This window comes from Balaenoptera musculus, chromosome 3 (genome assembly GCF_009873245.2).
Source record: "Balaenoptera musculus isolate JJ_BM4_2016_0621 chromosome 3, mBalMus1.pri.v3, whole genome shotgun sequence".
Taxonomy (NCBI): domain Eukaryota; kingdom Metazoa; phylum Chordata; class Mammalia; order Artiodactyla; family Balaenopteridae; genus Balaenoptera; species Balaenoptera musculus.
In genome coordinates this window covers 115,414,491-115,427,082 of record NC_045787.1, presented here as the reverse complement: position 1 = coordinate 115,427,082, position 12,592 = coordinate 115,414,491, and the positions used below count along the sequence as shown (strand labels likewise).

General features: G+C 33.8%; 1 protein-coding gene across 7 annotated transcripts in view; it reads right to left on the bottom strand.

Annotated features, from left to right (window-relative positions):
• Nucleotides 1-12,592, bottom strand: part of MATR3 (matrin 3) — a 30,032-nt gene that overhangs the window by 1,137 nt on the left and 16,303 nt on the right. For 4 of the 7 annotated variants that reach the window (XM_036846338.1, XM_036846341.1, XM_036846339.1 and 1 more), the window contains exons 3-14: nt 11,842-11,903; nt 10,706-10,747; nt 10,257-10,369; nt 9,951-10,003; nt 9,393-9,518; nt 8,745-8,870; nt 8,388-8,555; nt 4,380-4,511; nt 3,893-3,936; nt 3,402-3,777; nt 1,631-1,997; nt 1,014-1,135 (exon numbers count right to left, since the gene is read on the bottom strand). In XM_036846338.1, the coding sequence (XP_036702233.1) occupies nt 1,014-1,135; nt 1,631-1,997; nt 3,402-3,777; nt 3,893-3,936; nt 4,380-4,511; nt 8,388-8,555; nt 8,745-8,870; nt 9,393-9,518; nt 9,951-10,003; nt 10,257-10,369; nt 10,706-10,747; nt 11,842-11,903 (1,731 nt within the window). The remainder of the gene's footprint in view (nt 1-1,013; nt 1,136-1,630; nt 1,998-3,401; nt 3,778-3,892; nt 3,937-4,379; nt 4,512-8,387; nt 8,556-8,744; nt 8,871-9,392; nt 9,519-9,950; nt 10,004-10,256; nt 10,370-10,705; nt 10,748-11,841; nt 11,904-12,592) is intronic. The other 3 variants (XM_036846343.1, XM_036846345.1, XM_036846344.1) reach the window with 1 other exon arrangement.

Genomic DNA, 12,592 nt, shown 5'->3' with positions numbered 1-12,592 from the left:
CAGTGAAACATAACAAATGGATTAACTCCAAAACAAAATATTCTATCCATGTTTAGGGACTTGAGTCTAATTTAACTATAACCTTATCAATATTTTTAAGATCCAGTTATTCTTATTAGGCAAGTATGAAACTAAACTGGACACCACAGTAAGGCATGGGAGAAAAACGGTAAAATATGGAAAAGTTATTTAATGTGCAATTAAGACTAACTTACAGAGATCATCAAACAAAGACCATAACAGCCACACAGAAGAACTACTGTTACCCCAAGAACTTAGTTAAAATGACACGTATTTATTCACTGACCCTTCCACTAAGTCAAGCAGACAAAATATTTATATTAAATTGCTGCTACCATTGAAAATAACCACTGTTCTTAATGCTCTAGTAGCTTTATATTATAAATCAGTGTTATCTACAATTATGAATTCTTTAACTCTTACTTTCAAGTTTTTCCCATTATTTATTTCAATACTTAGCCCTTAAGCCACTAACTAAAACACCAAACTTCAAAATATCCAAACAGAAATTTGTTATGCTTTACCATGTTGTGCTTTTTTAATTTATCCTTTTATCTTTATATCCTGTTGATCATGAAACTTACTGAAGTGTCATTATTAATATATAATAATTTAAAGTCAATGTAAAAATCATTAAGTATGAAGGGATATGGCACTTTATAAAGCTGGCTTTCAGGCCTCCAATATCCAAATTAGAGAAATTACAGTCTAACAACCATTTGAGAATACTCAAATAACTTTATACCAAAGAATTTATGACATTTAGAACTATAAATTTAGAAATTACTCAATTAACAACATTTAGTTAAGAGTGTTTTCTAGAAAGAGGCTTAACAGATGTTTCTAGAATTCATTAAACTGCTCAAGGCCCATCAATAAAGAATGTTATCTCCAGGATAAAGCATGCTGGGTCCACAGGCAGTACTTTCCATAAACTTACATGATTTGCTAGTTTTCACAAAAGAACTCTCCTCTTTTAGATATAGCCTTACCTTTAATTTCTGATAATGAGGAAGGCTGCTGCAATGAGTATTCTTTGCAACTTCTTCATTTGTATAAAAGAGTGAACACAGCTTACAGTAAAACCCTGTTTTAGGTATCACATAGTCTATACCTAGAACACAAACATACATTCTTACAAATTCAGTAAACTGAAGATTTTAATAGTGTTCTCAAATCTTTTTTTCCTGTCAATATAATTTGAATGAGGTAACATTTGTGACAAGTCTAATATAGCCTAAGCTAAAACAAAACAAAAACCATGACATTGTTAATAGTTTGTACTTAATTGATGTTTAAGGTCCCACACCTAATTGTTCTCTTAAAAATCTTGAAATAGAAAAGGTAAACAAAACAAAAAGCAATGTGAAATTCTCAGAAAACTTTATGAGAAAAGAGAACATATTATGGAATGGTAACAAAAGATAATACAAAATCAGGAGACATGGGTAAGAGGAAAAAAGAATGTTCCAATTAAGATTTACAAACTGTTTTGCATAGAAGTAAATTAAGAATGTTATCAGAGCTTATGTAAGACCAATTTTAAAAATCTTATTTAATAAGAGTTTGGGGAGGGTGAGAGGGGAAAGAACAAAGCCTTAAATCTCACCAACAGGAACATTGGGCTGATATGGTCCAATTCTATACTCATCTGGGATTGTATAGTCCTCCTTGTTTTCATCACTTTGGCCATCTGCGTTTTCACTTGTATCTTTGTTGGGATCATCAGCATTCTCAGCAGATTCAGCACCTGGTTCTGTATTTTCCTCATTTTTAATTCCATTTTCCAACGCTGCTTCATTTTCTTGGTCAAGTTCCTCGATCTTGTCCACCTTAATTTCAACCAAACCATCATCATTTTTGTCACCAGATTTAAATGCCATGCCCGATTTACGAAGTTTCTGAAGTTCCGAATCTTCCTCATCACCAACCTCATCTAGAGTGACAAAACCTTCCATACTCCCTGGGAAACGACGCTGTTAAGAAAGACAAATTTACTCTGCAACAATTATCCTGCAGCATCCCTTCCATTTGCTTTACTTGAAGGGAAAGGGATAGCGTCTTTGCCTTCATTCATTTTCTCAAAAAAAAAAAAAAAAAAAAAAAAAAGCTGTCTTCCTTTTTCCCCCCTAAATTACTAACCTTTTCAAAAACAGCTCAGCTTGTTTTAAAACTAAATAATCGAAGGCTTGCCTCATACAAAGAGCAGAAAATAAATATGAGGACATTCATATTCTATACTTTCTGAGACTATTCTGCTGCTAGGGAATGTATCGAAGAACTGATTTGATAGTTGAAAGATGTCCTTCAAAGAAGGTATCTTATGGTATAAATCTTGCTTAGAGGACATTCAGTCTAAAAATAGCACTGTGGTTTAAAAATCAAGCTCTGGAGCATGACTGCTTAGGTTTAGATTTTGGCTCTGCCATTTATAGGCAGTATAACCACAATCCACTCAATTTTAACATATCTCAATCTGCTCATTCAAGAAATGGGGATAAAAAAGTATCTATGGCATAGGGTCATTGTAAGAATCAGTTAATCAGCACACACAAAGAGCTTAGGAAAAATTATAGCATGTAATAAGCGCTCAATAATTATCAGCTCTTAAGAGTGCAAACATAGCACTATCCACTTCAGCCAGAAAAAGAATCTCAAGACTAACTTTTTTGACCAAGCCATCAAAAACTGGAGTAAGTATTAGTTTCCTAGTAGCTGAGTACTGCTTAGAAGGAACCAATGAAATAGAATTATAAAAATCTCATTTCAAGACCCATTTATCTTAAGGAGCTCCAAACGGGCTCCTTAACATAGGTAGTCAATACACCATGGGTCTTTTGAGTTACTGTTCTTTTACCATGTATGTATTTTTGTATTGATATTCGCCTTATATGCTCTTATATGTGACATGTGTTCTAAGAAAAAATGTTTTAAAACCTATTAAAGTATCTAATCAAGGTTACATTTCTCTAATAGGAAAATTCTTCAGATTCAACCATTTTTGACAAAAGGTTTTTAGTGGCCTGGGTCAGTTAAGTTACTGTAAAATTCATACCCCATCTTTTAAAAAACAAGCTGGACCATAAAGGCTGCCTACTACTACTTACACACTACCACTACAAAACAGAATCATATGTAGTTTTAAGTCTTTCTCCTTCATTACTAAAAAGTTCCCTTTGTGAACTGACATTTTTCTTTTGAAAATTAGTCCTATTTAATCTATTTATTGCAGAGTTTAGGTTTCAATGTTTTTATTATTCATATCTATTTTTTCCTAATATAAGTGATTTCTCTTTATTGTGACCCTAACATATATAATTTGAAACGTTTATCTGATCTCGTTTTCTACTAAAACAGGTCAACATATAATCTTCCTTTACCTTTTTAAGCTTTTTCTTCGCAGTTGCTGAAGCACTCGCATTTGCATCTTTTTTCACAACTTTGTCTGAAGGTTCCTTTTTCCCATCAGATGCCACATCTCCTAAATTAGCAAGATCTGTCTCATCTCCCACTGAACTGCCACTTTCTAGCAGTGCTGCTGCTTCTTCTTCATCTACAAGTAGCTCATCTTCAGATTCAAGAAGCATGTTAGGTTCTTGTTCTGCCTGGTCATCCTTTGTATCTTTTTCACCATCTTCTCCTGATTTCTCTTCTTGTTCTTTACCTTCGGTTGTACTTTCAGTCTTCTGGGAACCATCAGTTTTGGATTTCTTATCACTTGGAGATTCTTTGCCATCTGGAGAGTAAGATCTTTTCCTGAAACCAAAAGATACATCTGAATTAATTCACCTGAGCTGGAAAACAAAAGTTTTTAATATACTAGTGTACACAAAGACACCAACACACACACACACACACACAGGGAAATTACCGGGACTTATCTTTTTTCAGTAAGTCAATGCCTCTGTTGGGAATCTAAAAGACAAAATTTTACAGAAGTTAAATAAATGTATTAGAATTTGTAGAATATATAATTATCCAATTAACTAATAATTGATGACCATCCTTTATATATCAACTAAGCTTATTCAATCTCTGTAACCATACCTAAGAATTTAAGCTGCATACAGTTACCAGTTCATTACAATCAACATTTCAATAGAGCAGTAAATAATAAACATTTTGTTAACAGAACTCTGTTCAAAAAAAATCTTAAATAGATAAAAGTAAAAAGGTGCTTTATACAAACATCAGTTTAAAAACTTCTGTACTAACGAAGACCAGAAAAAGAGAAAAGGTTATTCTCTTTCAATAACCAAACCCTATATTCTTGGCATATAAAAATGTTTATAAGAATGTCATGGCTTGAAAAGCATGAAAACAAGCTTTATAATGAAGTAGAATCAAATACTACATACCCTGAGTACCAATTTTTTGTATTTTTCAGACAGGTCAACTTTTACACATCTCCCTTGAAACCAAAGGGCCTTTTTCAAACAGTGGTCAACCATTGCCATTGCATCTTCTCTGGTCTCCATCTCAATAAAGGCCTGAAAAAAAAAAATTAGCAAAGACATTATTTTTCAGAGAATTGCACAGAATTTTAGAGCTTATTTTTTCTACCTGTTAGGAGAATTTAATCTTTAGTATAGAGACAGCAGTAAGAGTTAAACATCACCCAGATAAGGACAATTTGTCAGATTTACAAAGTATCTTGTCCAAATATTAAACCACCTATACACAGTCTTTTTGCAAAAGTAATTAAAGTACTAAGCTTAGAAAATATCACTCAAAATACATTAAGGAAAAGAAAAAAAAATTAAAAAGTAAAAGTTTGGAAGGATACAAACTCATGTTGTTACAAAAGGGTTAAAAAAAAGAAAGAAAAGATGCTCCCCTTACTATGAATTTTAAAAATGAAATACAAGTATGACATAACTTCATCCATCCATTAAATTCACATAATTTGAAAAGTCTTTAATATCCAGTGTTTGCAAAGCTCTCACTCTCAGACAATGCTGGTGTGACTATAAATGAGTACTATTTTTTTTTTTGAGTACTATTTTTTGAAGAGGAATTTGACACCATCAAAGTAAAGAAAGGAAATATCAGGATCCAAAATTCCAATTCTGAAATTGTATCCTCCAATCAAATGCATAAATTCACATGCCACAAAGTCCACAGCAGCATTAATGGCACAGCCAAAATACTAGCAACTCTAATATCCATCAACTAAAGAAATTAAATTCATTACAGTTTACTCAATGGAATCGTATAATGTGGAAAACAACAGTATGATATAATCCCATTTGAAGTAAGGGGAAAAAGTATACCTATATACACAAAGGAAGATCTTTGGAAGCAAACTCTGGAAACAAATAGTGTTGTTAACCAAGCAAGAGAAAAGATCTTTACTTTCCACTTTTATTTATTCACTACGAATGAGGATATTAAAAAAAACACAAAAAACAAACAAAACTTAAAGCACTTTGAGAAATAATCTTTTTTAAATAGAGCTTTACTGGAGTGTAAATGCTTCACAATACTCTGTTTCTGTTGTACAACAAAGTGAATCAGCCATATGCATACGTATACCCCCATATCCCCTCCCTCTCGAGCCTCCCTCCCAATCCCACCTCTCCAGGTCATCTCAAGGCACCGAGCTGATCACCCTGTGCTATGCTGCTGCTTCCCACCAGCTAACTATTTTACGTTCGGTAGTGTATATATGTCGATGCTACTCTCACTTCACCCCAGCTTCCCCCTCTCCCCACTCCATGTCAAGTCCATTCTCTATGTCCATGTCTTTATTCCTGCCCTGCCACTAGGTTCATCGGTTCCTTTTTTTTTTTAAGATTCCATATATGTATGTGTTAGCATACGGTATTCGTTTTTCTCTTTCTGTCTCACTTCACTCTGTATGACAGACTCTAGGTTCATCCAACTCACTACAAATAACTCAATTTCGTTTCTTCTTATGGTTGAGTTAACACTCCACTGTATATATGTGCCACATCTTCTTTATCCATTCATCTGTCGATGGACATTTAGATTGGTTCCATGTCCTGGCTATTGTAAATAGTGCTGCAATGAACATTGTGGTACATGACTCTCTTTGAATTATGGTTTTATTAGGGTATATGCCCAGTAGTGGGACTGCTGGGTCATATGGTAGTTCTAATTTTAGTTTTTTAAGGAACCTTCATACTGTTCTCCAAAGTGGATGTATCAATTTACATTCCCACCAACAGTGCAGGAGAGTTCCCTTTTCACCACACCCTTTCCAGCATTTATTGTTTCTAGATTTTTTGATAACGGCCATTCTGACCGGCGTGAGGTGATACCTCATTGTAGTTTTGATTTGCATTTCTCTAATAATTAGTGATGTTGAGCATCTTTTCATGTGCCTCTTGGCCATCTGTATGTCTTCTTTGGTGAAACGTCTATTTACGTCTTCTGCCCATTTTTTAATTGAATTGTTTGTTTTTTTGATATTGAGCTCCATGAGCTGTTTGTATATTTTGGAGATTAATCCTTTGTCCATTGTTTCATTTGCAAATATTTTCTCCCATTCTGAGGGCTGTCTTTTCATCTTGTTTACGGTTTCCTTTGCTGTGCAAAAGCTTTTAAGTTTACTTAGGTCCCATTTGTTTATTTTTGTTTTTATTTCCATTTCTCTAGGAGGTGGGTCAAAAAGGATCTTGCTGTGATTTATGTCATAGAGTGTTCTGCCTATGTTTTCCTCTAAGAGTTTGATAGTGTCTGGCCTTACACTTAGGTCTTTAATTCATTTTGAGTTTATTTTTGTGTATGGTGTTAGGGAGTGTTCTAATTTCATTCTTTTACATGTAGCTGTCCAGTTTTCCCAGCACCACTTATTGAAGAGGCTGTCTTTTCTCCCTTGTATGTTCTTGCCTCCTTTGTCGAAAATTAGGTGACCATGTGTGCGTGGGTATGTCTCTGGGCTTTCTATCCTGTACCGTTGATCTATATTTTTGTTTTCGTGCCAGTACCATACTGTCTTGATTACTGTAGCTTTGTAGTATAATTTGAAGTCAAGGAGCCTGATTCCTCCAGCTCCGTTTTTCTTTCTCAAGATTGCTTTGGTTATTTGGGGTCTTCCATGCTTCCTTACAAATTGCAAAATTTTTTGTTCTAATTCTGTGAAGAATGTCATTGGTACTCTGACAGGGATTGCACTGAATCTGTAGATTGCTTTGGGTAGTACAGTCATTTTCACACTATTGATTCTTCCAATCCAAGAACATGATGTATTTCTCCATCTGTTTATGTCTCTGATTTCTTTCATTAGTGTTCTATAGTTTTCTGAGTACAAGTCTTTCGCCTCCTTAGGTAGGTTTATTCCTAGGTATTTTATTCTTTTTGTTGCGATGTTAAATGGGATTGTTTCCTTAATTTCTCTCTCTGATCTTCTGTTGTTAGTGTATAGGAATGCCAGAGATTTCTGTGCATTAATTTTGTATCCTGCAACCTTACCAAATTCACTGATTAGTTCTAGTAGTTTTCTGGTGGCATCTTTAGGATTTTCTATGTAGAGTAGAAAATTATGTCACGCCATCTGCAAACAGTGACAGTTTTACTTCTTCTTTTCCAATTTGGATTCCTTTTCTTTTTCTTCTCTGATTGTCGTGGCTAGGACTTCCAAAACTATGTTGAGTGGCAAAAGTGGACATCCTTGTCTTGTTCCTGATCTTAGTGGAAATGCTTTCAGTTTTTCACCATTGAGTATGATGTTTGCTGTGGGTTTGTCATATATGGCCTTTACTATGTTGAAGAAGGTTCCCTCTATGCCCATTTTTCTGGAGAGTTTTTATCATAAATGGGTGTTGAATTTTGTCAAAAGCTTTTTCTGCAGCTATTGAGATGATCATATGGTTTTTATTCCTTAATTTGTTAATATAGTGTATCACACATCGATTGATTTGCGTATACTTAAGAATCCTTGCATCCCTGGGATAAATGCCATTTGATCATGGTGTATGATCCTTTTAATATGTTGTTGGATTCTGTTTGTTAGTATTTTGTTCAAGATTTTTGCATCTATGTTCATCAGTGATATTGGTCTGTAATTTTCTTCTTTTGTGATATCTTTGTCTGGTTTTGGTATCAGGGTGATGGTGAATTTGGGAGTGTTCCTCCCTCTGCAATTTTTTGAAGAGTTTGAGAAGGATCGGCGTTAGCTCTTCTCTAAATGTTTGATAGAATTCGCCTACTATGACTTTTAAAAAACTACCATTTGGCTAGAAAATTTATCTATGATAAGATAAAGAACCACTCCACCTTGGATGCCAAATTACCACCCCTGCCCTTTCTTCACTATGAGGATATTAAAAAAACAAAATGAAACAAAAAACTTAAAGCATTCTGAGAAATAATCTTTTTCAAAACTTCTACATGTATATTACCTGACTTTTCATCCTCATCAGTATATAATTCTTAATTTTCCCATAAGGCTCAGCAAGCTTGAGGACAGCACTGTCAGAATAGCCAGAATGAGGTAAATTGCTGAGATGTATCACACGTCCAAGCTCTTGTTTTTGATCAAACTTCTGGTCTGGTTTCCCTTCAGGTTTCTTTAATTTAATAAATGGGAAAAAAAAGGAGGGAGGGGGAGTCAAACGTTGGTAGGTATGCCGTAATTATTAGTTAATAGTTAAGATTATCCTAGATATTAGCAACAATTTAAAATAGCTGTAAGTTTGTAAATATTAAAATGATGTATCAAATGGTTGGTAATACAAATCTGGAAAAACAGATATTACCTTTATTCTTTTATACTTCTGGGATAAATGAACTCTCACTGGCTTGCCAAATACTAATGCTGGTGTGGTTGTATAATAATCCACTGCAGCCTGAGCATCTTCTGTGGTTGCCATTTCAATAAATGCCTAAAATGGCAAAAAAAAATTATTTCCCAAAACCAACCAAATTCCACAATGCCCAAAGTCTTTCCAAAAATATTTAATCATTAATTAGAGAGCATTTTCAAGAATCTAAAAGCAAAACAAGAAACCCAGCATTGCTAATTTGCTATTTATTAACGGTCACCTCAGATTTTATTACCATCATGATACTAAAACTATCATTTATTATGCCTACTGAACCTGAAATAATTTGGTGCCACTTGGGTAAAAGTTTGAAATGGTTTTCCAAATAATTATTCTTACATAGCCCTTATAGTAGCAGCAGTATAATAATGACAATGTTACTGCTTAAGAATCACAATTTATAAAGTTACTAATAATCCGTTAGTACTAGAATTTACTACTGATTAGTTCAACTATTGGCCCTTTGCTCTACATTACATTCCATATTGATGATTTAAGCTTACATTCTTTTTCTAATACAAAATTATGTAATCCCCTTTGGAAATATTTTAGTGATGAATAAATACTACACTTAACTCATACCTCATTAATTTTATTTAGAATCAGATGATTTGAAATAACTCCAAATGGTTCCACCAGCTGTAATAGTTGATATCTCAAGTTTTTCCCTCGCTGGAAATCCATGATGTGAACAACTCGGCTAGTTTCCTATCCATTAGGAAAAAATCAAGTTAGTAAACAAGTCTCTTTAGAAGCAATACGAAACAGGTTATGTATTATGTTAAAACTTTTATAATCTACAGTCAACTGGAAAAAACTAAATATTTAAAATATGTCACTGGGGCAAATCTCAAAAGTTTCAGAAAACAGTACCTGCACTGATATTTAAATTGACTACTGTGTACATAATTAGATAGCAAAGTTCTTAACTTTGAATCAAGGTGAGATCTGTAGACTATGGACATATGAAAACAAAGTTTTAACTCTTATCAAAGTCATATATAAAAGCCTGATGATTTTCAAACTAAAGCAATCTTCCTATAATAAAGACTATGACACAAATTCAATTAGCAAGGATTCAAGTCAAATCACATTCCCCCGAACAGCTAAAACAGCAAAAGCAAGAGCTTTATTACTGACCACTCTGCCCTTTTGCATGTGTCTTGGTCCTTGCAGGTTTCCATTTCCAGCACCTTTATAGGGAAAAAGTGTATTTTTCAGTCTTGTAATAAATATACTTGCACTACCAGGCTATTTTAATTGAAAAACAGACATCTTTCAAACACAAATGAAGGATATTACAAATATCATATGAGTACCACATGTCTTCTCATGCAATGTTATTTCTGAGTTACAGTTCAATGACACTTCTTTTGCCTAACATCACTGCATTTAATTTTTATGATAAAAGCTCTTAGGGAAAGGTAACATGAATTTTATAATCACCCAGATTTCCTCTTGGTCCAACTGCTGGTCCCCCAAGATGAAATGAGGGAGGCGGAGGTCCCAGAATTCCTGGTGCTGGGTTTGTAGATTGCTGCAACATGAATGGATCACCCCTAGTATAATGTGAAAACATAAAATACAAAGCATGATAAAGTCCATCAGAAAGAACTAAAATTTACTGCTAAAACATTTGTATGACTATGATTCCAATCTTTGGGGGCATTTATGTATGAAGTAACTAGGGAAAAATCTGTAACAATAAAATAAAAATTACTATATAAAAGATAGTTTCTAGAAATTCTTTCACCCACAGTGACTTCTACTTTTACCAAACTCTCATGTTCAATAAAGAAATTATGAAAATACTGTTTATGAAATGTTGAAAAATTTAACCTGAATTCCTTACATTGATCTCCTTTACAAACAATAGCTTAAAAAATTTAACTTACATTGTGTGTCCTGTATCATTGTCAGGATTCCATTCTGGGTAGCTTTAAAAAGACCAGAAAATTAACTTTAAAATAAAACTGTCCTATTCACAAAGTAGCCTCGCTTGGCCTTTAAAATAGAGATTATTCATTAGGAAAGTTATACAGAGTCTAAGTGTTAGAAATATTACAGTTTAAAAACATGACATGTTGATATTTCCAAAGGAAAATTTCAGAATTTCAAATTAATCCAAATGAAGGAGAATATACTTGTTCTGTATTGCCTGAAAATGTAGGCAATGTATGTTGCAATTAAAATACTCCTATATTTGGTTTTTTTTTGGCCATGCCACATGGCTTGTATCCCCAATCAGGGACTAAACCCGGGCCCTTGGCAGTGAAAGTGTGTGTAGTCCTAACCACTGGGCCGCTAGAGAATGCCCTATATTTGTTAATTCACAAAGAAGAAAAGTGCTCCATGAGGGACTGGAAATGTTGGGTTATATAGGGAAACAAAGACTGACCACAGATTTTCTTTCTCCAATATTAAATACCAAGAGCAGAGCTGAGTTGTGTCACTAGACAGAAAGGACAGCCCCAACAGAGCATAGCATACGTGAAAATGGCCACTCCAGTGAACAATGGGTATCATGTGCTATTTAGGCAGGGAGATTCTTTAGGAATTCAAATTCATTCTAGCAACTTAAACTCAGAATCAAAAGTATCTCAAAAGCAAGAAATACATCCTGAAGGGTTTTGCTTGAAAACTAACTTTTAACTTCTAGTAATTTCCCCCCTTTCCACGTCTTCTGTATTCTTAGAGCACGTATTACTGTTACTGCAAATGCTCTCATGAACCTGTTCTATGTATCAAAGGCTATCTTTAAGTCTATTAATTCTTTCAATTTGTATAAAAAGAACCAACATTTATTAACCCTACAAATATTAAATAACAAAGTACCACTACCACTGCATCTAACATCCCATATACAATTCCAGATCTAAACATTTTGTTTGTAATTGGCATTGCCTGGACAGTATCAACTATGCAGTAAAAACAATGTGGATATTACAAGTAAACGGTGAACTCCCCAAAGCAATCAATGGGTGTTTCTGATTCACGATAAGGATGCTTTAAAGGTATTTCAAACTCCTACATTTCAAGAAGAAGCTGGCATCGACGACTGTGACTTGCTCCATTGATATGTTGACTCCACTCCTGTAGCAAAGTAAATTAGTAGAATTAACAAAAATAAAACTAAGGTATTTTCATTTGAACCATTCAAACTCTAGAATGTTAATCTATATGTAGTATCATAAGCAGAATAAACACCTGCCCATTCACTAATCACACTGAATTAATTTAAAACCATTTCTCTGAATCCTTGTAGCTTGATCCTGCCCTCAAATACGCCATGCACATTCTTGGAAAAACTGGGTAACTTGGTTAATATACTAACAGACCTGACAGGGAAAAGATATAGAGTTAATAAGATCAAGAGTAGTAACTGACCTTGAGATCAGTAGGCATATTAATTTCTGTGGACAAAACTGAATTTTTATTTACGTATCATTAGAATTGCTTTTATAGAACTCTAAATATGATAAAATATCCATGCTTATATCACTTTAGAAAATATATACTATAAATGTGAATAATTAGTTAAAAACAGTATCTTTAATTTCATCCAGCCTTTGAGGTATGTTGCAAGTGTACTAAAGCCATAAAAAGCTAAGTTGATTCAACAGGAGTGACTTTTCTAGAAAATGCTCCCATTTATCAAAAAACTAAGCTCCCATTATATTTCCCAAAAACAGAGAAGCAAATTTTAGGAGTGTCCATTTCTAAATTTTAGGGACGAAAACATTTTATTTCTCCAGTATTTGCTCCTGTGTGATTATTTTAAA